Here is a 22549-nt window from a genome sequence, read left to right as displayed (position 1 = left end):
AAAACTCACTAGAACAGCATCTCCTTACTGATTCATCATTGTTAACCCTCAAGGCTGTCTCATTACACAATGGCAATATACAACGTTCAGTACCTGTTGACTATGTGGCACACATGGAAGAAGTATATGAAAACATGGAACTGTTGTTGAAGCAGATCCAGTACCGAGTAAAACTGGAATGTAGGTGGAGATCTAAAATGGCTCTGGCTGCTTGAAATGCAGCCCAGATATACCAAGTACAGTTAGTCTTCGACTTACAACCACAATTGAGCCCAAAATTTGTTGCTAAGTGAGACATTTGTTAAGAGACTTTTATTCCATTTTACATCCTTTCACAGTTGTTAAGTGAATCACTGCAATTGTTAAGTTAGTCATACGTTTAAGTGAATCTGGTTTCCCCATTGACTAACAGAATAACATGAGATAGAAGGGACCTTGGAGGTTGTTGGAGGTTAGTAAGAACCGTGTTATTTCTATTCATGAATTGCTTGTTTAGGATGGAAGGGGGAAAGAAGCTGTCATATTACTTGAATAGAATGAAGTTTATCGATTGTATGAAGTTTATCGATCAGTGAGTAGTTTAACATTTCCATCAAAAGCTAAGCTTATTGTAGGTAGGTAACAATAGAAAAAAAATGCCACTGCTTTTTTCTTTTCAATCTATTAGTCTAGAGCATAAACCTCTGGAATTATCCTGGTAGACTCCCATTTTAAGTACTCAGAATCTCACCTAAATTTTTTCAAGGTTGACTATAGTTGACTAGTAACTGCCATCTAGGTGGGGAACAAAATTTAAACACCAACAGGAAAACAACCATTTCCTCTAACGGAAGAAATTACAAATGGAAAAAAGAAAAATAGAGCTTTTGGAAAAGTTAACATTTGAAATCTATACATTAGTGAACACCATTTATGGAAGTACAATACCTTACTTCCAAAGACACTTATTCAGATAGCCTAGTCAGAATAGGACAATGTGCAAGTTTTCAAAAAACGACCAGTAGCTGACTAATTTTATTGTTTTTATGGAAATTTGCTTAGAGATTTGTCTTTTAATTTTAATAAGCAAATAAACACCCGTTAATCAAGAATAATTTGCAACATGTTCTTCTCTAGTTAGGCTTTGAAACAGCTCATAAAAGAATACAAGTGGAAAAATACTATGATTTTGAAATATAAAAAAGGAAATTAAATGGAGGATAATAGGAGCTTATTAGACTTACAGGTACAAGAAATCCTTGACTTACTACCACAATTTAGGCCTCAAATTTATGTTGCTAAGTGAGAAATTTGTTAAGTGAGTTTTGCCCCATTTTTGTCACATTTGTTAAGTGAATCACTGCACTTTTTTAATTAGTAACACAGTTAAGTGAACCTGGTATCCCCATTGACTGCTTGTCAAAAGTTTGCAAAAGGTGATCACATGACCCTAGGACACTGCAACCGTCATATACGTGAGTCAGTTGTCAAGCATCCGAATGTAAATCACATGACCATGGAAATGCTGCAATGGTCATAACTCTGAAAAATATTGATAAGTCACTTTTTTCTGTGCCATTGTAACTTCTAACAGTCACTAAATGAACTGATGTAAGTCGAGGACATGTATTAACTAGCACAGCAGAAAAGTAGACTTTTTGATAAAATCTCCTTTATCTTCACCATTTTTTCCCATTTGAAAAGGACCAGGAAGAAAAAGAGGGAGAAATAAAACCCAAGGCCAGTCAAAATTGATTACATTTATTCTGAACTACTATTTTAATTAGACAGATTTATATTTGTAAGGCAGTTATCACTAACAGTCATTTGCAGACCACCAGTAATTGTCTTATTAGTAAAAATGTCAATGATAATGGTGAAGGATTCCACATAAATATTCTTGGTCAAAAAAATATACCACATTGCCACAGAATAGCCTGAAACTAAAACAGCAAGAAATAATAATAACAGTAATATTGTTTTATGTCTTGAGCTGGCCTATATCTGGAGGAAAACAACCTCCCCACTAGGTTCATAGCATAATGCACTTGCAAGGAAGCTTCAGACCTTTGCTGTTACCTCCAAAGAATAGTCCAAGAAACATATCTGGAGATCTTAGGTAAGTTCTTAACCTTGAGAACAATGAATGAGAAAGAGAAGTCCCAGATTAAAAAAAAGTAATCTGAGACAAAACCAACAGAGAAAAACAAAAACAAAAATCTCAAAGAAAGAGAAAAAAGATTCCTGGGAAGGCAGAGTTCGTTTTGGAAACAGACAGTTTAAAAACAACAAACAGCAACATAAAAAGTACATGGCAAAGTTCTTCCAAGGTTGTAATAGTAGAAACGCAGCCAGACTTCCTATGCCTCAGTGACCAAGTAAGCACATTTTCCCCTGAAGGTTCTGACGCCTTTGATCTCCATCTCAATATGTTCTCCTGATAGTCTTTGGGTGAGAGAGAGTACCATGGCCTTTGTGTTACAGCTGGTGGAGGGTCTGTAATAGCAAGTGTCGAGCAAAAGAGCAGGGATCCAAAGCACGGTTAGGCCTATGGAGATAAAATGGAAATGATGAGGGAATAAACTTTTTCTGCAAAATTTCTTAAACTGCATTGATACTTAAAGAGGGAGTACAAACTGCCATTCTGCCCAAGAAGAATTCTGAAACTTTTCATAGACAATTATCAAATATTTTAAAGAAATATTGAAGATTTATATAACATCAAGGGAAACTGTACTTATTTTCTACTTTACATGAGAAGGCTGCTGTGGACAGGAAAAATTCTGAGAGTTTAAAATGTTGATATGAAGCACAATATCAAATTTGTGCAGCAAAAGCGAAAGGAAATCTCTCCAAAGGAGGCAATTCTCTCCATGACTTCAGCAACCTACATTCACTAACACAAAGGCCATGGATAAGCAAGACAATACACCATGCAAGTTATTAAAAAAAGTAGTAAGCCATTTAGACTTTCACAACTTTTTGTGTGTGATCTCAGCACCAGCTTTCACTATGAAATGCATTCAGATTTCATGTAGTATGTATTATACAAGCAGAGAGTAATAATATTGTTTGATTAATTTTACACTAGAAATAATCTACATTATAGATTATTAAGGAAAATAAAATTTTCAATATTTTTTTCTGCATCAACCAAGAAACTCTCCATAATATTTCACTGGAAGATTTTTCACTTTTTCTAACTGCTTTTGGATTGAAAGGAAAATCTAGGATCATAGAATATATATTCAGCACATAGTGGAAAAAAGAAACATACATAGTCCTTGACTTAAAGTGAATTAAGACTGTCATTTCATTAAAACTCAGTTGCTTGGCAACTAGCATGTACTAATGACAGTTGCAATGTACCAGGATCATGTGATCACCTTTTGCAGCTTTCTGACAAGCAGTGTTAATGGAGAAGCCAGGTTCACTTAACAATCGTCTTACTATCAACAGTGGCAAGAGAAGTCATAAAATGGGGCAAAAAAACAACTTTTGGCCTCAATTGTGGTCATAGATTGAGGACTATCTGTTAACATCTTAATGTAAAAATGCTATATTGTACCCAGTTTTATTTATTTATTATAGTTATTCTCTAAGTCATAGAGAATTTAACAAGTAATAACATTTAGACAAATGTTGGGAGCAAGTGCAGCTCCTATAAAAGAACAATTCTTTGACAGTGTCAATATTGTCCATTACCTTTTCTCAACAATAGGTTCAGGAACACTAATTCCTATGAACTATTAGATTCCCCCTCCCCATGTATTGCTAATGTTTCCACTGAGATCACAATACTCACTTTGTGAGAAAGGCCAAGAGAATTGGGACAAGGGACTTGGGAAAATAATCCTGCTGGACCATGTGGTTCAGCGTCATCAGAGGGCCATAAAGGCTCGGAACAGCCCTGATCTTCTCTTCACTCTGAATGGTAAAAGAAAAAAAGGAAGATTAAAAGGAGAGTTACTATATCTAGAAAGGCCAGCAAAATTTGCACAGTATTGTCCTCACCACCTCCCATAACCACACAGAATTCATTTTGTTCCATTCTGCAAACATTCCAGCAATCCTTCAGCAACCTTTCTAAATTCAGACACTGAACTGGGATAGCTCCATATTCATTTTTTTGTCTCCCAAAATAGTATGGTGTGATGCCATCATATTGATTCCATTTTCATAAAGATTGATAGAAGATAGAATTTTGCATTAAATTATTGCTTGAACATACCAAGACTTGATCTTTGCCTTTCCAAATATAAATACAGATAGACCTCAACATACAACTATTTGTTCAATGATCATTCAAAGTTATAAGGGCACTGAAAAAAGTTTAGTTTAGTTTAGTTTATTTGATTTATATACCGCCCTACTCCCGAAGGACTCAGGGCGGTGAACAGCCAAACAATAAAATACATAGATACAAAAAATTTAAAAACCAGATAAAATCGAATTAAACCATTTTGGCCCAGACAAATTAAAACGCCCCAATAATTTAAAAGCAGATTAAAATTTACATATTAAAAAGAGGGAAAAGATTAGGCCAAGCCCGCCTGGTGGAATAAAAAGGTCTTCACAGCTTGGCGGAAGGTGCGCAGATCCGGGATCCTCCGTATCTCCGGGGGGAGCTCATTCCAGACAGTAGGTGCCCCCACAGATAAGGTTCTCCCCCTAGGGGCCGCCAGTCGACATTGTTTGGCTGATGGCACCTGGAGGAGTCCCTCTCTATGAGAGCATACTGGCCGGTGGGAGGCTATTGGTGGTAGTAGGCAGTCCCGTAGGTAACCAGGTCCTAAGCCATGGAGCGCTCTAAAGGTGGTAACCAAAACCTTGAAGCGCACCCGGAAGACCACCGGGAGCCAGTGCAGCTCGCGCAGGAGAGGTGTTACATGGGAGCGCCATGTCGCTCCCATTACCACCTGCGCGGCCGCACTCTGAGCCAGTTGGAGCCTCCGGGTGCTCCTCAAGGGGAGCCCCATGTAGAGAGCATTGCAATAGTCCAGGTGGGAGGTGACGAGGGCATGAGTGACCGTGCGAGAGGAGTCCTGATCCAGAAAGGGACGCAACTGGCGAATCAGGCGGACCTGATGAAAAATCCTCTCGGTCACGGCCATCAAATGCTCTTCTAAAGACAGCCGTGAGTCCAGGAGGATGCCCAAGTTGCGAGCCCTCTCCGTGGGGGCCAATGATTCGCCCCCAATAGTCAGTGATGGCGCCAACTGACTATATCGGGACGTCGGAAACCACAGCCACTCGGTCTTGGATGGGTTGAGCCTGAGCCTGTTCCTCCCCATCCAGATCCATACGGCTTCCAGGCACCGGGACATCACTTCAAGGGCATCGTTGGAGTGATCCGGGGTGGAGATGTACAGCTGGGTGTCATCAACATACTGATGGTACTTCACCCCGAAATCACGGATGATCTCGCCCAGCGGCTTCACATAAATGTTGAACAGGAGAGGCAAGAGGACCGACCCTTGCGGCACCCCACATATGAGGGGCCTCAGGGTCGACCTCTGTCCCCGTCAACACAGACTGCGACCGGTCAGAGAGAAAGGAGGAGATCCACCGCAACACAGTGCCTCCCACCCCAACTCTTCCAACCGGTGCAGCATGATACCATGGTCGATGGTATCAAAAGCCGCTGAGAGATCTAACAGGACCAGGACAGAGGAGCACCCCCTGTCCCGAGCCCTCCAGAGATCATCTACCAACGCGACCAATGCCGTTTCTGTGCTGTACCCGGGCCTGAAGCCCGACTGGAACGGATCCAGATACGTCGTTTCATCCAGGTGCTGGGGGAACTGTTGCACAACCACACTCTCAACAACCTTCGCCACAAAACGAAGGTTGGAGACCGGACAATAATTAACCAACATTGCCGGGTCCAGGGAAGGCTTCTTGAGGAGAGGCCTCACCACCGTCTCTTTCAAGGCGGCAGGAAAGTCACCCTCACCCAACGAAGCATTTATAATCCCCTGGAGCCAGCCTCGTGTCACCTCCCGGGAAGCCAGCACTAACCAGGAGGGACACGGGTCCAATAAACAAGTGGTCGCGTTCAGTCTACCCAGAATCCTGTTCATGTCCTCAGGGGTCACAGGATCAAACTCATCCCAGATAACATTCTCAAGACCTGCCCCAGTCCCTCCCCCTGAGACTACCCAGTCGGAGTCCAGATCTTCCCGAATCTGAGTGATTTTGTCATACAGATATTGAACAAAATCCTCGGCTCTACCCTCCAAGGGGTCCTCCCGCACTTCCTGGTGGAGCAGGGAGCGGGTCACCCTAAACAGGGCGGCCGGGCGATTATCTGATGACGCAATAAGAGCAGCGAAATAGCTACATTTCGCTGCTTTTATCGCCACTAGGTAATTCCTAATATGAGATCTTACCAGTGTCCGGTCAGATTCAGAAAGGCTGGCCCTCCAACTACTCTCTAGGCGTCTTTTCCGGCACTTCAACTCCCTCAGCTCCTCAGTGAACCAAGGAGCTAAATGAGATCGGCGCCGGGTCAGAGGCCGCAAAGGCACAACCCGGTCCAGCGCTCCAGTGGCCGCCCTATCCCAGGCGGCCACTAGGTCTCCAGTCGAGGCGTGTGCCAGAGCCTCAGGAAATGGCCCAAGCTCCATCTGGAACCTGTCAGGTTCCATCAGGCATCAAATCCATCAAATCAGGCATCAGTTCCATCAAAAAGTGACATATGACCCATCCTTATACTTATGACGGTTGACTCAGTCACATGATCAAACTTTGGATACTTTTCAACTGGCATGTAATTACAAACGGTTGCAGGAAGTTGGACTAGAAGACTGGTTCCAACTAGAAGTTGGAAGACCTTGGGTCCCTTCCAACTCTATCATTCTGTAATTTATTACATGTGCCATCATACCTGGTTTGAGATCATCACCTACTGTGCTTTTTGGAATAGAAAATATACAATCAAACCTCACAGCTATCAAAAATCACCTGTCTCTGTCTACTTACTTTTAGCAATCCCATGTGAATCAAAAGACTTGTTATGAAAGCATCAGAATTGAAGTTGGCTGATGAAAAAGCTTCTCCCATCAAAGCATCTAAAAAGATCCAACTGTATTAGAAACATGGAAACTTCAGTCCTTAGGGAAATATCATTTGATTTTGGCCTACTGCCTATGTCCCATAGTCTAAGGAAAGACAACACGTTTAGCATCATCACAGTCGTCCTAACAATTTCAAATATTTAAAAATAAACCCAAAGGAAAAAATAAGTAGCTGCAACTCCCATTACTATGCACATTATTTCAGGATCCAAGAGCATGAATTAAGTTCCTATAGTGAAAGGCAGCATATTTTTATAGAAATAAGCAAAACTAATTTTAAATTGACCTGTTTTGTAAAATAGTGCATAAAAAGGAACATTCAAAAAGCTAGCATCTGTCCCAATCTCCATATATTTGATCTCCTGAGCTACAGGAGACTATAACTGAAATTGTCAAAAAGAGAGAGGTTATTAAGAATCTGATGGCAACTTTATCAAATAGGTTTTTATACACATGGATCTGCTTATATCATCATTGTACTGATTAAAGCCTTTAAAAAAAGTCATACCTGTTGTTTCACACACTGCTGTTTTTACTACGGTCTCATCTTTGAAGACAGAAGAGATCTTAAGGAAAACAGTAACAACTTTTTCTGTGTCAGATGTGTCTGTCTAGAAGAAATATAATATCAAAATTAAACGTGTTACAATAGTTTGGCACTAGAAAGAGAACAGGTGGCCAGTGCAATTACTTAACCTCATAAAAACTGAAGAACAGAACTACTGAGCAACTAGCCATGGTGCCCAGAAAAATGTGTTTTGTAAAATATTAACAATGGTTTACCTGCTGAATTATCAACGTCGAACACTTGGGGCCAAGTCGCAACAATTTCTCTGGTGATGGAAAAGCTAGAAAGGTGCCAACATCAACAGGAGGAAGAGGAGAGGATAATGGTGTAGAATCCTGGAAGAAATCCTGAAAATTAATCTTTTGCCAGAAAATACAGAAAAAGTAGAAGCTGTGTAGCAGATGAGAAATGAGGGAACAGGTAATGCAGTAACATGGATTAATTTTGGCAGAAGTAGTATAGCTTGTTCCAAGTTTATTGGAAGATAAATATCCTTTAAGATCTTGTCACCACTCCAAGATGATAGAGTTTTAATCTTGTGGTCTGATTTTATACTAATATTGTCATCTCTTTTATTCCTGCTAGCATAATAATATATTAGATGAGAAATATAATCTTTCTCTCATTCACTCATAGGACTAGTTTTATTTAACAGTAACTTTGTACAGCAAAGGATATGAAAAGCTTCCTCTTTTCTCTGCTTTTTTACAGAAAGGTTGTTCAGCTAATCACTTTCCTTTAGATTTTTATATAATTATCCTTGCTTTTCTTTTCCTGCTTTTATTCTGTTGAATTGTCAGTTGCTATTTTTTCTCTTCTTGTCGCCCATCTCTAAATTTTGTTTGCTTTTTTGTCTGTGTTCCTAAAACAGTAATAGTTTATTTGTATTGCTTAAAATATGTAGGCAGTTTTAAAACAAAACAGCCAGCTTGGCCTGGATATGAACTTAGGAATACACTCCAAGAACATCTGCAGAAATCTAGTCTATATGGCTACATTTACTAGGAAATTTAAATGTACATCATATTAATTTTACATACTTATAAAACACTGTAGCCAAGTGTCTTAACAGGAAAAAACATGAAATGTAATCAAGTAAATAAATTATTTGTAAATTTTATTTTTGGTTACAGTATTTTGAAAACATAATAATTTGGAAGTATACATTTTAGTATGTTAAGTTTCAAGGGGAAAAACAGCAAACCAATATTAAACGGGAGTAGGTGTATGCATTTGTAATTCCTCAAGGATAATTATTTGAAAAAGCCAGCAACTATATGATAAATTTGCCAGCAATGTATTACTTTAGTATGTTAAATAATTTTATACAAGCAAAAACGACAACAATGAATAAATAGCTTTCCAACTGATACCACCAGGCACATCAACTGCAGCAGTTGTTCTTGTTTAAAAGAGGAAAGGTGTGCTTATACCTACATGTTCCTCTAAGATTTTTTTAGGTGTAAGGGGTTCTTGTTCTCCCTGTCCCCTCTCCTGCACCTGAAGTGGTTCTTCTTCCTCTTCTTCCTCCTCTTCCTCTTCCTCCTCCTCCTCCTCTTCTTCTTCCTCTTCCTCCTCCTCTTCGTCATCTTCTCCATCATCCTCACTAAACAAATACAAGAATATAATTATACATAGTATTGGGAGACATATGCAGATATTTATTTCTAATCAGCTTGTATTCATCATTATAAAATTGAAAAGACACACAAATAAAGAAATGGATAGCCAAAACACAGTAAGTAACCATATTGTCCACAAGGTCACTTCCATATTCATAACATATTAAATCTAACCCAACTCCTTCTAGTGTGGGTAAGGGAAATACTAAGTCTGAGCTGCAAAAATCTAGCTGATCACTAGCTAGAAGCAATGAATTTGAATTTTCTGCATTTGTTGCCACCTAGTCCTCCAGGTTTTTGCAATACAAAATCTGATAGCCCTAGTTCATGAATGACAATAATTTACAGAAATAAATGGAAGAATCCAAGACAATAAATGCAACTTTTCAAATATCAAATCTTTGAAAAAGAGACAAGATTCTGATTGTTCCAACTCAATAATTTGGGGGAGGGGGGAAAGGTAGAATACAATAGGTTTTTTTTTTTAAATCTTCCCAATCTCAAATTTTCTTGCTGCAAATTGGAAAGAATTGTGGCAGCAGCTGGAACAAAATGATTTCCAACAGCCCTGGAGTGTAGCTCAGCTGCTTGCACCCTGAAGGGTGAAGAAAAAGCAGAACGAACAATTACAACAACATGTGTATGTGTATTTCTCCACTTCTGCCAAAGCCACAGTATAAATTAACCTTAAACCATATTACACACAGTACACTTTTGCTATTGAGGTTTTGCTGAAAGGCTCTTAAATGAGCCTTGCAGCCATGAATATCCATTATATTAAATAAATCATTTCACAGACTGTGTATATATAATACATGTATTTAAGAACCAAACATCCAGGGCAAATAAAAATACAATTTTCTGGCTTAATAAGGGTCCTGCAGTGAAATTTATCGAATTAACAAAAGTGTTAGTGTACACTGAAGTTAATTGTTGCTGAATAAGTGTCTATTTCACACATTAAAAATCTTTTAGAAATTGAAATAGCCAATTATTGGAGGCCCCATTAGTATCTTACCTCAGGGTGCCTAGGATCTTTCCCATATTGAAGCCTTCAAGGATTTCCTGGAGCTGTTCACATCCGCCTTCTCCAAAACAATTGCCTATGACAAGGATAAAAGCATATACAAAGAGAAGTATATATATTTTAAAGGATAGTTTGAAAAACTCTGTTTATATATGGAGAACTGGATAAAATCACAAGCTTTAGTACCCTGTTTCCCCCAAAATAAGACATCCCCTGATAATAAGCCCAATTGGGCTTTTGAGCGCATGGCAATAAGGCCAAGCACTTATTCCAGGGTTCAAAAAAAATATAAGACAGGGTCTTATTTTCGGGGAAACACGGTATCATATCTGAATGAAAAATGCTATACTGCAATTAAAGGGCCTTATTGCCATGTGCTCAAAACCCCGATTGGGCTTATTATCAGGGAATGTCTTATTTTGGGGGAAACAGGGTAGGAGACCAGGCATCCAGTGGCAATTGGTAAAAGGAAGATAGGGAACAGATCACGAACTGAAAATCTGTGGAAAGTTAAATGAAAGGGAATGAACTTGAGAAAGAGAAGGGAATTTAGATATAAATATAGATTTATAAATATAGATTTAGGTATACATTGGCTTGACGTAGCCAGTCAACAGTTTGGTTGAGGATTTTAGCTACTAAAAACAGCATTATTAACTATAGCACAATCACATACAGTACCATTGAGCTCTAACTTCTCCAGCTCTGACTTGTCCTCAATAGCCGCAACAACTTCAAGTCCAGCATCTAACTTGATCTCACAGAAGGATAAATTGAGTTCCTAGAAAGCAGAAAGTAAAGTTTCATATGAATACTTGGGTTAGGAAGAATGCAAGAAATATTTTTAAGTGGGCTCATGGCATCTATAATTCATATCATCCAGAGTCCTAAAAAACAATTCAGAAACAACAGGGACAGCGACAAGATGCTTGGATTACAAATAATCATTTCTGAAGACTGCTTTGATTGATTGACTGCTTGATTGATTTCATTTCTGATTCGCTGCTTTTTAAGTTCACGGATGAATAAATTATGTTCCTGGATGATATGTGACATATAAAATGTGGCTGCAGAGAACCCCATTCTTCTCACTAGCTTTCAGGAAATGTATTTTTTTCCCGATTTTCTTATGACAGAAAATTAAACAATCTTGTGTTTCACCACAATCCTTACTGTGAGATGCCAAGGCTCTGATATATGCATGTAAATACGCTACCTTGACCTGGCAAATTATTCAACTTTAGGATTTAAGAAGTTACCCATTCATATTTTAGAATAGCATGTTGGCCTTCATTTCAATTTAATATAAATAGAAACAAAATTTACATTTATCTTAAACCAAATATACACGATTCTCTAACTTCATCATGTAGCTTGAAATGTTCTTGGTGTTTTTAACTTGACTTCCAACTCATGACTGTATCTTTAGCTGTAAGATGGATGTAACATAATTTTAGGATTTAAAAACCAAAATTTTAGGATTTTGGACCAGTGTTCTCCAAATGGGTTTCTTAAAATACAAAAATGCACGTATTTCATATTTATATGATCTCTAATACCAAAACTTTTACTTACAGAAGCAGAAGTTATGCTCTAGTCCTGCCCTAGCCAAACAAATCTAGGACATTAACTGGCTCCACTGAGATAGTCTGCGTTGTGGCCCGCCAGCGGCCTGCACAGATTGTGGCTGATCCCGACGATGAGGAGGCTGGTGTGGTGTCGCGCCAGCAGCCTGTGCAGCCAGTGCTCAAGTCGGACAGTGAGGAGGCTGAAGAGGATGTGGTGCCAGAGGCAGAGACTCAGCCAGAGCCTTCAGAACCTCCAGAGGCTCCTTCAAGTGAAGAGAGTGAAGTGGAGGAGCCTCTTCTCAATGCTCAAGCACGCAGGGCTGCCAAAAGGCAGGAGTGGCTACTCAGGAGGAGGTCTCCTCAAGAGTAAGGCTTGAGGTTAATTGGCCACTCCCTTAGCCTATTTAAGTTCACACACAAATAGCAAATGTGAGTTTTTTGTTACAACTTGGTTTCTGGGCTGATTGCCAACCCTTGTCAGACTTTGTTTAATCTCTGTAATTCATAGCAGGCTGATAAGGACATTGGTGATTAAAGCCTGCATTTTGAAAGGGGTCTGTTTGTATTAAACAGAGTTTTTGGAGCTGTGTGTGTGTGCTACACTTCTTGGGACCTGTAGCTGGGGCAGAACAGTCTGGGCTATAGCTCCAGAGAAGGATTACTCTTTATTTTTCTTCACTGCCTGCTGGGCACAACTAAAAATCCCCAATAAGCATATTCATTTTTTTTCCTTTTAACAACCCCATTGGGGCAACTGAATGGAGCTGATTGTTTACTGGCTGGATGCCCTTCCTGTCGCCAAAGCAGTGATTTTGCTGCAGATATATTCTCTGTGCCCAGAGGGAGAAATATCTGCCTCTACCTAGGATCGAACTCACAGCCTCCTGATTGTGAGGCAAGAGCTCCACTTCTAGGCCACTGCACAACTCACCCAATAAGCATATTCATGTCAGACATAATTTAGTTTGTCTCATCGCATACATAGCAATATACAAAATAGGATTCAAGTATGGTGGGCCAATACCTTTAGTTTATGAAGGCCTTCACTAACAGCTTCAGCAATAGCACTAGCACCTTTTGAACGCACCAGGCAATCCCCAAAGTTGATTGTTTCCACTTGACGGAGCTTCTTGAGGGTCTGAATACAACAAAAAAAACAATGCAGACTTAATTCAACCCTGACAGAAGTGCTTCCTTTTAAAAATATAAGAGAGCTGTACTGAATCAGACCTGTTGCATCCAGCATTTCAGAGGAGGTCATAAACAATTCCCAAGTGCAAGTGCTTACCCGTCTGGGTTCTGCCAGAAATTTAGAGGCACACTGCTATTATAGATAAAATGGTACCCTTACTCTTCATGATTTTCTCTAATCCCGTTTTGAATTTTTCCCAGGGATGTTCAATTTTGTATTTTACATTAGCAAATTCAACAGTGTTTCCAAACTCCTCCCCCACAATTGCTATCTCACATGCATTAACATATAAGCAAACGTAATGTACATTGGCAAAAACTCAGATTGTTTTCTCTAAACAATTAATCCATTTTACTTCACAATTGCTGTTCTAGATTTAAATCCAAATCACTATTAATGTGGAAATCAATATTAATATAAAATGGTGACAAAATTGAAAAGTGCTTACTTCTGCCATAGCCATAGCTCCTTTCTCAGTAAAAGTGTTATCATTCAAATTAATCACTCTCAGCAAGGGATTGACAGCAAAGGCCTCAGCTAAGGCTGTAATTCCTGGATGATTGATTCCATTCTGTGGCATATGAACTTCTTCCACAGTACCAATAACCTGAGGATCAAGATAGCACAGAAGGCCATTGTTCAAACAGAGATAAAATCATTTTTCCTAATAAAAATGTATCTCTATACCCCCTTTTAAACTCTTCATAGGCAAATATTATTCTAATCTAAAATAGCAGAGTGTAGAAACTATTTCAAGCCCTAGAGTTTGCTTCTAGATATTCACCAATTGGAGTGCAATACATGTTAATTTTTAATAAAATTATTTTCAAAAACATTAAGTACAACATTTAGCTTCTTTTTCTCATGTACCTTGTATAACGTTATTTACACCAAAAATGATAGGTAGATATCTTTGTATACTCAGCCCTACTTAAATACACTAAGATTTATCAAATGAGGACCCTATTTGCCAAAAGTGATTTTAAACAGTTTCAAGGACCTTTTTGTTGTAAAGCTCAATTTGCCAATCTATTTCAAAAGTCCATGTGCCCATAAAATAAGAATCTAAAACAGTCTAAAGACCATATGTCCCAACAAAAGGTATTAAGACAACATATATTAGGATCACTTTTATCTTTCTATTACATTTCCCGTATAATTGCTTGAATACAACTGCTAGTAGGTTACAATGGCAATTGGGATCAGAATTTCTGCCCCTAAGTCAGTGATGGTTAACCTTTTCGGCACTGAATGCTGAAACTGGAGCGCGCGTGTGCCGGAGCACCAGAACCTGAAAGAGAGCCACTGGCGGGCGCACAAGCATGCAGCAGTCAACTGCTCTTCCGGGTTCCATTGTGCGCATATATGCCAGACAGATGGTCTGGCACGCATGCACATTGGCCAGCTGCTCTCTTCCGGGTTCCACCGCACCAGCTGGTCTTCGAGTAAAGACCAGCTGGCTGGTGCACATGTGCACAACGGAATCCGGAAGAGCAGCTGGTGATGGCATGCCTGCCCCCAGAGAGGGCTCTGCATGCCACCTCTGGAATGCGTGCCATAGTTTTGCCATCACGGCCCTAAGCAATGAAGTTGTAAAGTGTGACATCACATGACTACATTGCTTATCTACAGCAATTTGGACAGTCACAGTTGCCATCATAACCTGAGAACTATGCAGGTCATTAAATGAAGACCTCACATGATCACAACTTTGAATTTCCTGCCATCTTTCCCAATGACTTTGCTCATGAGAAGCTGGCAGGAAACATAAAAATTGCAATCAGGTGACTATGGAGATCCTACAATGGCCAGAACATTAGGATTGATCATATATACCATTTGTTAAATGCTGTCATATCTCTGAATAGTTGCTGAACAAATGATTGGAACCGAAAGACTATCAGTAAATTGAAATATGACACAGAACAACGGGTTTCTATTCAAGTAGGACAGCTGGGCCAAACGTGTTGCACTAAAATAATCAATCTATATTGCAATGATGGCACTTTTTTATTAATATAATGTTCCAATTTGTTGAATCCTCCAAATACATTCAGGAAGTGGCTGTTTCCCCAGAGAAATTGACCACCACTACAAAAGCCATCAGCAGTACCAACAGCCATCAGCTAGTAAGAACATAATGTACAACAAATCAGAGTTGGATAATAAAAATATTCATGTTTTTCAGAACATATCTGGCCAAGGCTTAGTTTTTCCCTTCTTATTTGTTAATTATACATAACTGTTTAATGGGATACGACTCTAATTCTTATACTCACTGTGAATGCCTCAGCAAGAGCAGTTGCACCATCATTTTCCAGGCGGTTCCTGCCAGCCATAAATACTTTCAGAGCCAACGGCTTGCCTTGAGCAGTTGATTTCCTGTGGCATTCTTTCAGAGCTCCTGCTAAAATCTTAAGAAAAAACAATGTTGACATTGCTAAGTGTCAATTCACCATGCCTAGAGAGAACAAATTATTTAAACTGCAGTTTTATATACATGATATGGACACTCTGCTAGTAACATTGTGCATTAGTAACATTCCCAATTGTAACATAAAAATGAGTAATTTTGGTCATGAAATTGGCATGAATGCATGTACTCAACTCAGATTTCTCTGTAGGATACAGATAGACAGATTCTTTATCTCTTAATTAGAGTTCCTTCTAAAACATTCTAGGACAGGCCAAGAATAAGGCAGTATACTTTTCATTAGAGTAAATGACGTTGACTTCCCCATCAATTTGGGAGGCTTTGTAAGACAACAATCTATAGCAATACATCATGTATGTAGAAACAAATCACAAGGGAAGCTGGAAGTCAAACATTCTACTTTCCACTTCATAAAGATCCAGGAAATGATTTTTACCTTGCCACCACCAATACCCATGCCACAGTTGTTTAGCTTGAGTTCTTGCAGAGTAAAACAGGTAGGGCTCTTCAGCAATGCCTCAAATCCACGGACTCCATCTGGTCCAAAGGCATTATCACTGAGATCCAACTCTACAAGTTGGCAGCCAGCAGAAATGAGGGCTTCTCCAAGAGAAATCTGACAAATGATAAAAGGTAGAACAAAATTCTCCTTTAACAAAGAGAAATGTTTGTTCAAAGCCGATACTATTTTTTTTTTGGTTCATGATATATCGTTTCAAGTTATGAAAAGTGGAACATACTTTGTACAGTATCCCTAAACTTTTCAAATAAGACTATACCTAAACTCTTATATAATATGTGATAAAAAGAAAAAAAACTGATAGGAAATTATCTTAGGTATCTTTATACAGGAATAAGCTCCAAATGAACATTCCTTTGAGTAAGCATTCCTAAAAATACTGGATTTTAATAGACTTCACTTATCAGCAGCTGAGCTGAATGCTCCTTCTCACTCACAAAATTTTAAAAATGTGGAATAACAAATCACATCTTACTATAATGCTAGATGTAAACTCAGCCTTTCTCTCACACACACATCCATGAGAAATTCAGTTTTAATTTAAAAACATATATTCATTTATTTCCTTAATCTGCTTAGAGAAAGAAGGCAATTCATTCAGTCTACAACAGGAATGTCAAACTCAAGACCCAGGGGCCGGATCTGGCCCATGGGGTGCTTAGATATGGCAGCCAGGGCCGCCCTGGAAACAAGGGCAAAGGACTAGCCCGTGGTGCCTCTGCCAGCGAAAACAGGGCTTGCAAGGGTGCCATGGGTGGTCCTCCTGAGCTCTGTTTTTGCTGGCAAAGGGTTGCAGGAAGCCGTTGCAGGTGAAAATGGAGCTCGGGAGCCCATTTTTGCTGGCAGAGCACTCAGGCCACCACAGATGCCCCCAACACGAATGACGTTGAGCTGGCCATGCCCCCCTGGCTATGCCCTCCCGAGGTCAAACACAACCCCAATGCAGCCTGATCTACAACGTTTCAGAAATATTTGACCCATGACACTGCCTTGAACTGAATTAGACTTTTGTTTACCTTAGCATGACCTACTCTGACTAGCAGCAGTGTCAGCCAACCATCTTTGCCTTTCTACTGAGAAATGTCTTAACTGGAAATAACAATAAAGAACTGAACCTGAGACTTTTTCACAGATTCTTATATATACTACATTACTGATTTGTCATTAGTCTCCAAATGTTCTTTTGGTTGGTCCTTGCTTCCAAACCTCTATAAAAAATCAGATACTGCTGTCATCTTGATCATTAATCTCAGATGATACTCCCACATTGCAGCATTAAAAAAATAGCATGCTAATAATATTAATAGTTACATATTTCACGTACCAAAGCAGAGGGAATCTCAGATCTCAGTCTCCCGGTGAACATATCACTCCAATGACACCTCTAGAATAATATATATATTATAAATATGGTAAAAATCATAGAAGATACATAACAAACTTTCTCTATGATGTCCTTGGTGAACAATATGCATAATTGCAAAAATGACTATATGTGAAAACTAAGAAGCTGGCATAATAACCAAGTTCCAAAGAGTGCATAAATTTATTTATCCTCTTTGTTCAAACATGGAATACTAGTTTACTTTATTTTAACAAGAGTCGAAGCTAGTCACAATTTCAGAGAAGGATTGAATGCCGCCCTCCAAAACATAAAACTTCTACCACACAAAGTGGTGGGTATGAGATATATGACAGAGTATGCAAGGTTGAGAGTTAATGTTATTCAGAATGTGAAAATAATTAAGACCCTATAAAATGTTTCTTATGCTTGTCATCCAAAATATTCTTCAAACACATCAAAATTATAATAAATCTAACAGGGTGGATTTGATTTAAATCGAGTCGATTTAAATCATAATTTTTAAAGAGCAACTGTCATCTCTGCTACTCCTTTGACCCGCTGTTGACTCACCGATAGTCCCAGTGTTGCAGAATATACAGCCTTGTGCTACACAACTAAGCTCCATTTCATGCTGAATAAACTAAATTATTTATGTATCTTAAATAGAAAACTATCTTACTATAGATTTTTACCCCAAAAGTTTTTTATTAAAATAAATTAAATAAAAATCAAAAAAATCTGATTTAAATAAAATCTGATTTAAATAAAAAAAATCCGATTTAAATTAAAAAAATCTGATTTTTTTGATTTTTTTTAAAAAATCATTGATTTTTATCCACCCTAAAATCTAAGGTACAATTTCATTATTATACAGAATAATCAGACATCAAAATCTCACCTTGAGCTGAGATTTCTTCTCCAGTGCCTTGGCAATGACTTTTGCTGCTTCAACTCCCACAGTATTTCCTTCCAAACACAGGGCTTCTAGCCCATCAAACTCCTCAATCTCTTTGATCACATCTTCAGCTGCAGAGATAGGCAGGATATTTCTGAACTCTAACCCAAACTGCATCTATCCTCATTATAATTCCACCTCAAATCCTATTGTCTCTTCACCAATCGTGCTTTCCTTTCTTTTTATTTAAAATTTTGCACTCTTTACCAAGATGTCTTAAAGCAAAATAACATGTGTGTGGGCTGGCACACACACATGCACACTCAACTCATCCAAGCAGTGAGCCAGTACATATGGGCTCGCAAGGCCCGGTTCTCCTCTCCCCACTCCCAGCCAGGCCTAGCCACAATGTTTGGAGACCGATGATTTAGGATTCAGTCTATTTGGTGGTATTATAATTTATGCTTTTATTTTATATATCGTATTTTTTGGACTATAAGATGCTCTGAAGTATAAGACGTACCTAGTTTTTGGGAAGGAAAACAAGGGGAAAAAATCTGCCTCTGCCTCCCAGCAATTAACCTCCTTGCAGCAAACAGCCTAGTCAGCTTGAGCACAACCTGATTTAGCATAAGCAGCTGACTGGCGGTTGGATCAGCCTCTTGGAATACCGCCTATTAGCTGTTCCTGGCTGCAGGGAACATCACCACCCATCGCCGCCCATTGCTGCCGCCTATCACCGCCTCTGCGCACCCCATTTTTGGCCTCCGTGCATCCGTTTTTGGCCCATTCCAGGCAGCAGGGATTTCCGCCACTGCCTGGAATGTGCCAAAAATGGGAGCACGGAGGCTGAAAATGGGGGTGCGCAAAGGCCAAAAATGGGGTGCTCGGCGGCAGCAATCCCTGCAGTCTGGAACAGTTGATAGGCAGTATTCCAGGAGGCTGATCCAACTGCCAATCAGCTGCTTGTGCTAAATCAGGCTGTGCTGAAGCTGACCAGGCTGCTTGCTGCAAGGAGGTAAATTGCTGGGAGGCAGAGGCCAAAGGGTGGGGGCCGGTGGGTGGGCAGGGCTTCAGCAACATTCGCTGTATAAGATGCACAGACATTTCCACCTACTTTTTTGGGGGGGAGTGTGTCTTATACACCTAAAAATACAGTAAATGAGCTCTGCAAAAGTAATACATCTACTCAATGAAGCACTCATAATTAACAGCAACAACATATCCTCTTACCATCTTCTGCAGTATTGAGTTTCAGACTTTTGCCTTTAAAGCTCAGCTGCCCTCCGCCCACTTGAGTTTTAGCAAGTGATTCTGCAAGCTTAGTTATATCTTCTGATGCCATTTTTTAACTGTGCCAACTGTTGCCAATATCAGATGGGAAAGATGCTGGAAAAGAAGAGAGAAATAACTAAGTGTGTGAGAGATACAAATTAGTCTCTTTCACTCCCCCTCCTTTTCTTTTGGTATAGAATAACAGGGGAAGCTAAAGATTGTTATTGTATTGGTTCTATGGCTTCATAGTTATTGAATTTTTTGCTACCTTAGAAAAAGAAAGTGAAGAAAAGAGAGCAACTGTCCATGTAGTAATCTATAAAACTTTCAACTGTAGTAATTTCTAATTATAAGGTAATTTCTAATTACCTTGCATAATAATATACCACTGAACTAAACTGAAAGTTTGCTTGAAGACAGCAATGTTTGCTCTGTTCAGACAAAACAGCCAGGCCATTTCGCCCAAATATTACTTGGCTTATCACAACATGTTACTTAGCATCATTTTATAGCAGATGTTACCACCCTGCTTCTGCTATTTTATGCATAAATTAGCTTTGGTATTAACACATTTCAAGCAAAGATGGATAGTGCAGGGTAGAGGTTGCACTAGGGCAAGGAAGGTTTTGAACAGATTAGTTGGATAGCCAAATTCACCATCCAGAGAAGCCCAGATCCACCTTTCTTAAAAAAGTAAATTGTGCTTTCATTCCATAAAAATTCTTTATTTCTAGTTTCTATCCATCCTATTTTGTATACAAACCTGAGCAAGAAACAATTCATGAGAATAAAAAGTAAACTTAACTGTCAATAGATTTCCTATCAGTCTTCTTTTTTCTTCAATAAAAAAACATTTCCCAGCCATATACTCTAATTCCCAAGTGTTCCGTTCCAGCCACAGATGAACCTCCAAAGAAACTGAACAAATAGCACTGACAGAGCCTACATTATAACCATTTATTTAATGACCGTTTGAAGTTACGGCACTGAAAAAGTGATTTATGAGCGTTTTTCACACTTATGACTGTTGCAGCATCCCCATGGTTACATGTTTAAAATTTAGATGTTTGGCACCTGACTCATATTATGATGGTTGCAGTGTCCCGGGGTCACATGATCCCCCTTTGTGACTTTTTGACAAGCACAATCAATTGGGAAGCCAGATTAAATTACTAACACCAATTTAACAACTGCAGTGATTCACTTAACTGTGGCAATATAGTTGTAAAATTGGGCAAATATCTCACTTAGCAACATAAATTTTGGCCTCAATTGAGGTCATTAAGTCTAGGGCTACCTGTATTTTATAACATGACCTTATTTGCCACTATATAAATATAAAAGAGTGGCTGAATAGTAACAAAGGAATAAACAACAGACATTGCAATGCTTTTATTATTTATTAGATTGTATCCCTTTATTACTTTATAAGTAACTGAATGCAGCAAACATACCTAATACTCCTTTCTGTTCTTATTTACTCCACAACAACTAAATAGTTATACTACTAAGGATTTTAATTTTCCTGTTACTTTGGGGAAAAAAATAGAAGTTATTTTCTATTTCTATATTTTCCTTACTAATGTCGTCTGTATCTTCTGACCAACACAAATCTTTTGGATTGTAGTAAACTGGCAGTATTAATCTGTATTTTAGAAAGCCTCCTTTTTTTGATGTTTTGCCATCATCTCCTCTCCATTTCTGGAACAAAATATTTTTTTAGAGGTCAGCTCAAGAATGTCAACTTTTTTATTAGGGAAAAAAATCCAAAAGGGCTAGAGAAATCTTAGTTGCTCTATCCTTATTATTTTTCACTATGACAGAACCGTTTCGTACCGGTACACGTTATAATTTTGCTTAAACCAGCTCAATTTCCACCAACCCCCCCCTCACCCTTCTATAAGCAAAATCCAACAACGTAAACGCAATAGCGACTGTAAGCGCACTCGGTTACCGAAGTCCTCCTTCTGACAGCCCCAGTTCAGACGTGCGCTCAGAATTTACATAACTCAGCCTAATCTGGCCTCACCCGTGAAGAGCAACGAGGGCATGACGTCACACAGGGGAGAGAACAAGCAGGTTTTGGCAGGAAAACCTATCGGTACGAAGGAGGTTTTAAAGACCGGCGTCACGTCCAATTGCCCGAGAATGTTTTCCGTTCGCAACCCCATCACCCGCGACACCTCTACACGTGTACATACCCCTAACACGTGCAGCCCAGGAAGCAAGACAGAAGCGCCTTCTTCCTCCCACACAATACGGCTCCTTCCGTGTCCCCGCAGGCGTAGTCAGAACCGCTGAGGAGGAGGAGGAGGAGGAGGAGCGAACCCACCCTCAATTTACCAACGACCCTCGAATAAATCAGGCTAATCAACTGTCCGCGCTTCGGCGGGCGAGTAGCCGCGTCTGCCTACCTGGCGCGTTGGTTCTCGCTGTCACGTTGAAGCCACTCCGGCCACCGCAGCCACCCAAGATGATGGCGTTGAGGGAGGCGGAGGATTTGAAAGCCGGCAGTTTCGTTTTCCGAGTTGTGATTCGCTCCGTGGCCGCTTGCGTTTGCTCGGGGCGGCTTACTTCGCCTCTTTACGCTCCTCCTTCCTTGCAAGGGGCTCTGAGGTAATTGTAGCGAAAGGGCGGTGACGATGAAAAGAGGTCATAATTTTGTGTTGCACAGTGCAGCTCGCCCACTCGCTCGGCAGCGCAGAGTATCCTGGGAGTTGTAGTTTTTTACATTAAGATGTACTGGGAAATGTTGGTATTTTTCTTTCATGGAGCGGTTTGTTGCTAGAAGCAGCGAGATAAATGTGTGTAGAAGAGAGTTGGATTAGCAAAGTAGTTTTTTGTCCAAAAAAAAAAGTTATCTCTTCTCTGGCATATTTCCATCTGTGTAATATGTAGAAATGTTACAGCCTGATTTCTATGTCTGCAAATTCATCACATTCTTAATGTTTATATGCAATCGTTAAAAATATTCGATGAATTGTGAAACGTGTTGTGAGAAAGTAAGTTTATTGGACATTCGTTGAAATTCCCTAAAGTGAATAC

The 22549-nt window shown here is 39.4% G+C and overlaps 1 protein-coding gene across 2 annotated transcripts; it reads right to left on the bottom strand.

Moving 5' to 3' along the window:
• Positions 1-1781: 1781 nt before the first annotated feature.
• On the bottom strand, positions 1782-22031 carry RANGAP1 (Ran GTPase activating protein 1). 2 transcript variants are annotated; one of them, XM_070946979.1, is made up of 16 exons: positions 21919-22031; positions 19463-19618; positions 18233-18360; positions 17314-17373; positions 15906-16085; positions 15315-15449; positions 13484-13642; positions 12868-12981; positions 10957-11056; positions 10267-10351; positions 9064-9232; positions 7842-7961; positions 7567-7669; positions 6964-7052; positions 3785-3906; positions 1782-2527 (listed from the first exon to the last, which is right to left on the bottom strand). In XM_070946979.1, exons 2-16 carry the CDS (start codon positions 19572-19574, stop codon positions 2458-2460), a joined length of 1746 nt encoding a protein of 581 aa, XP_070803080.1. In that variant the 5' UTR covers positions 19575-19618; positions 21919-22031; the 3' UTR covers positions 1782-2457. The 2 variants fall into 2 exon arrangements, with proteins under 2 accessions (XP_070803080.1, XP_070803082.1); XM_070946981.1 differs by lacking the exon at positions 21919-22031 and adding an exon at positions 21085-21152.
• Between the last annotated feature and the right edge of the window lie 518 nt (positions 22032-22549).

The sequence above is a fragment of the Pituophis catenifer genome, unplaced genomic scaffold (genome assembly GCF_029215685.1).
Source record: "Pituophis catenifer annectens isolate HBS135680 unplaced genomic scaffold, rPitCat1.0.hap2 SCAF_7, whole genome shotgun sequence".
In the NCBI taxonomy this organism is placed as follows: Eukaryota; Metazoa; Chordata; class Lepidosauria; order Squamata; family Colubridae; genus Pituophis; species Pituophis catenifer.
This window is presented reverse-complemented; position numbering and strand designations above follow the sequence as displayed.

Bases quoted from the DNA above. Each gene is read 5' to 3' on its own strand.
- RANGAP1 (XM_070946979.1), bottom strand. From the start codon at position 19,574: ATGGCATCAGAAGATATAACTAAGCTTGCAGAATCACTTGCTAAAACT. The intron at 12,982-13,483 runs GTAAGCACTTTT...TGTTGTATTCAG, and splicing joins GAGCTATGGCTATGGCAGAA to ACCCTCAAGAAGCTCCGTCA. The intron at 9,233-10,266 runs GTAAGATACTAA...GTATTTGTTTAG, and splicing joins AAGATCCTAGGCACCCTGAG to TGAGGATGATGGAGAAGATG.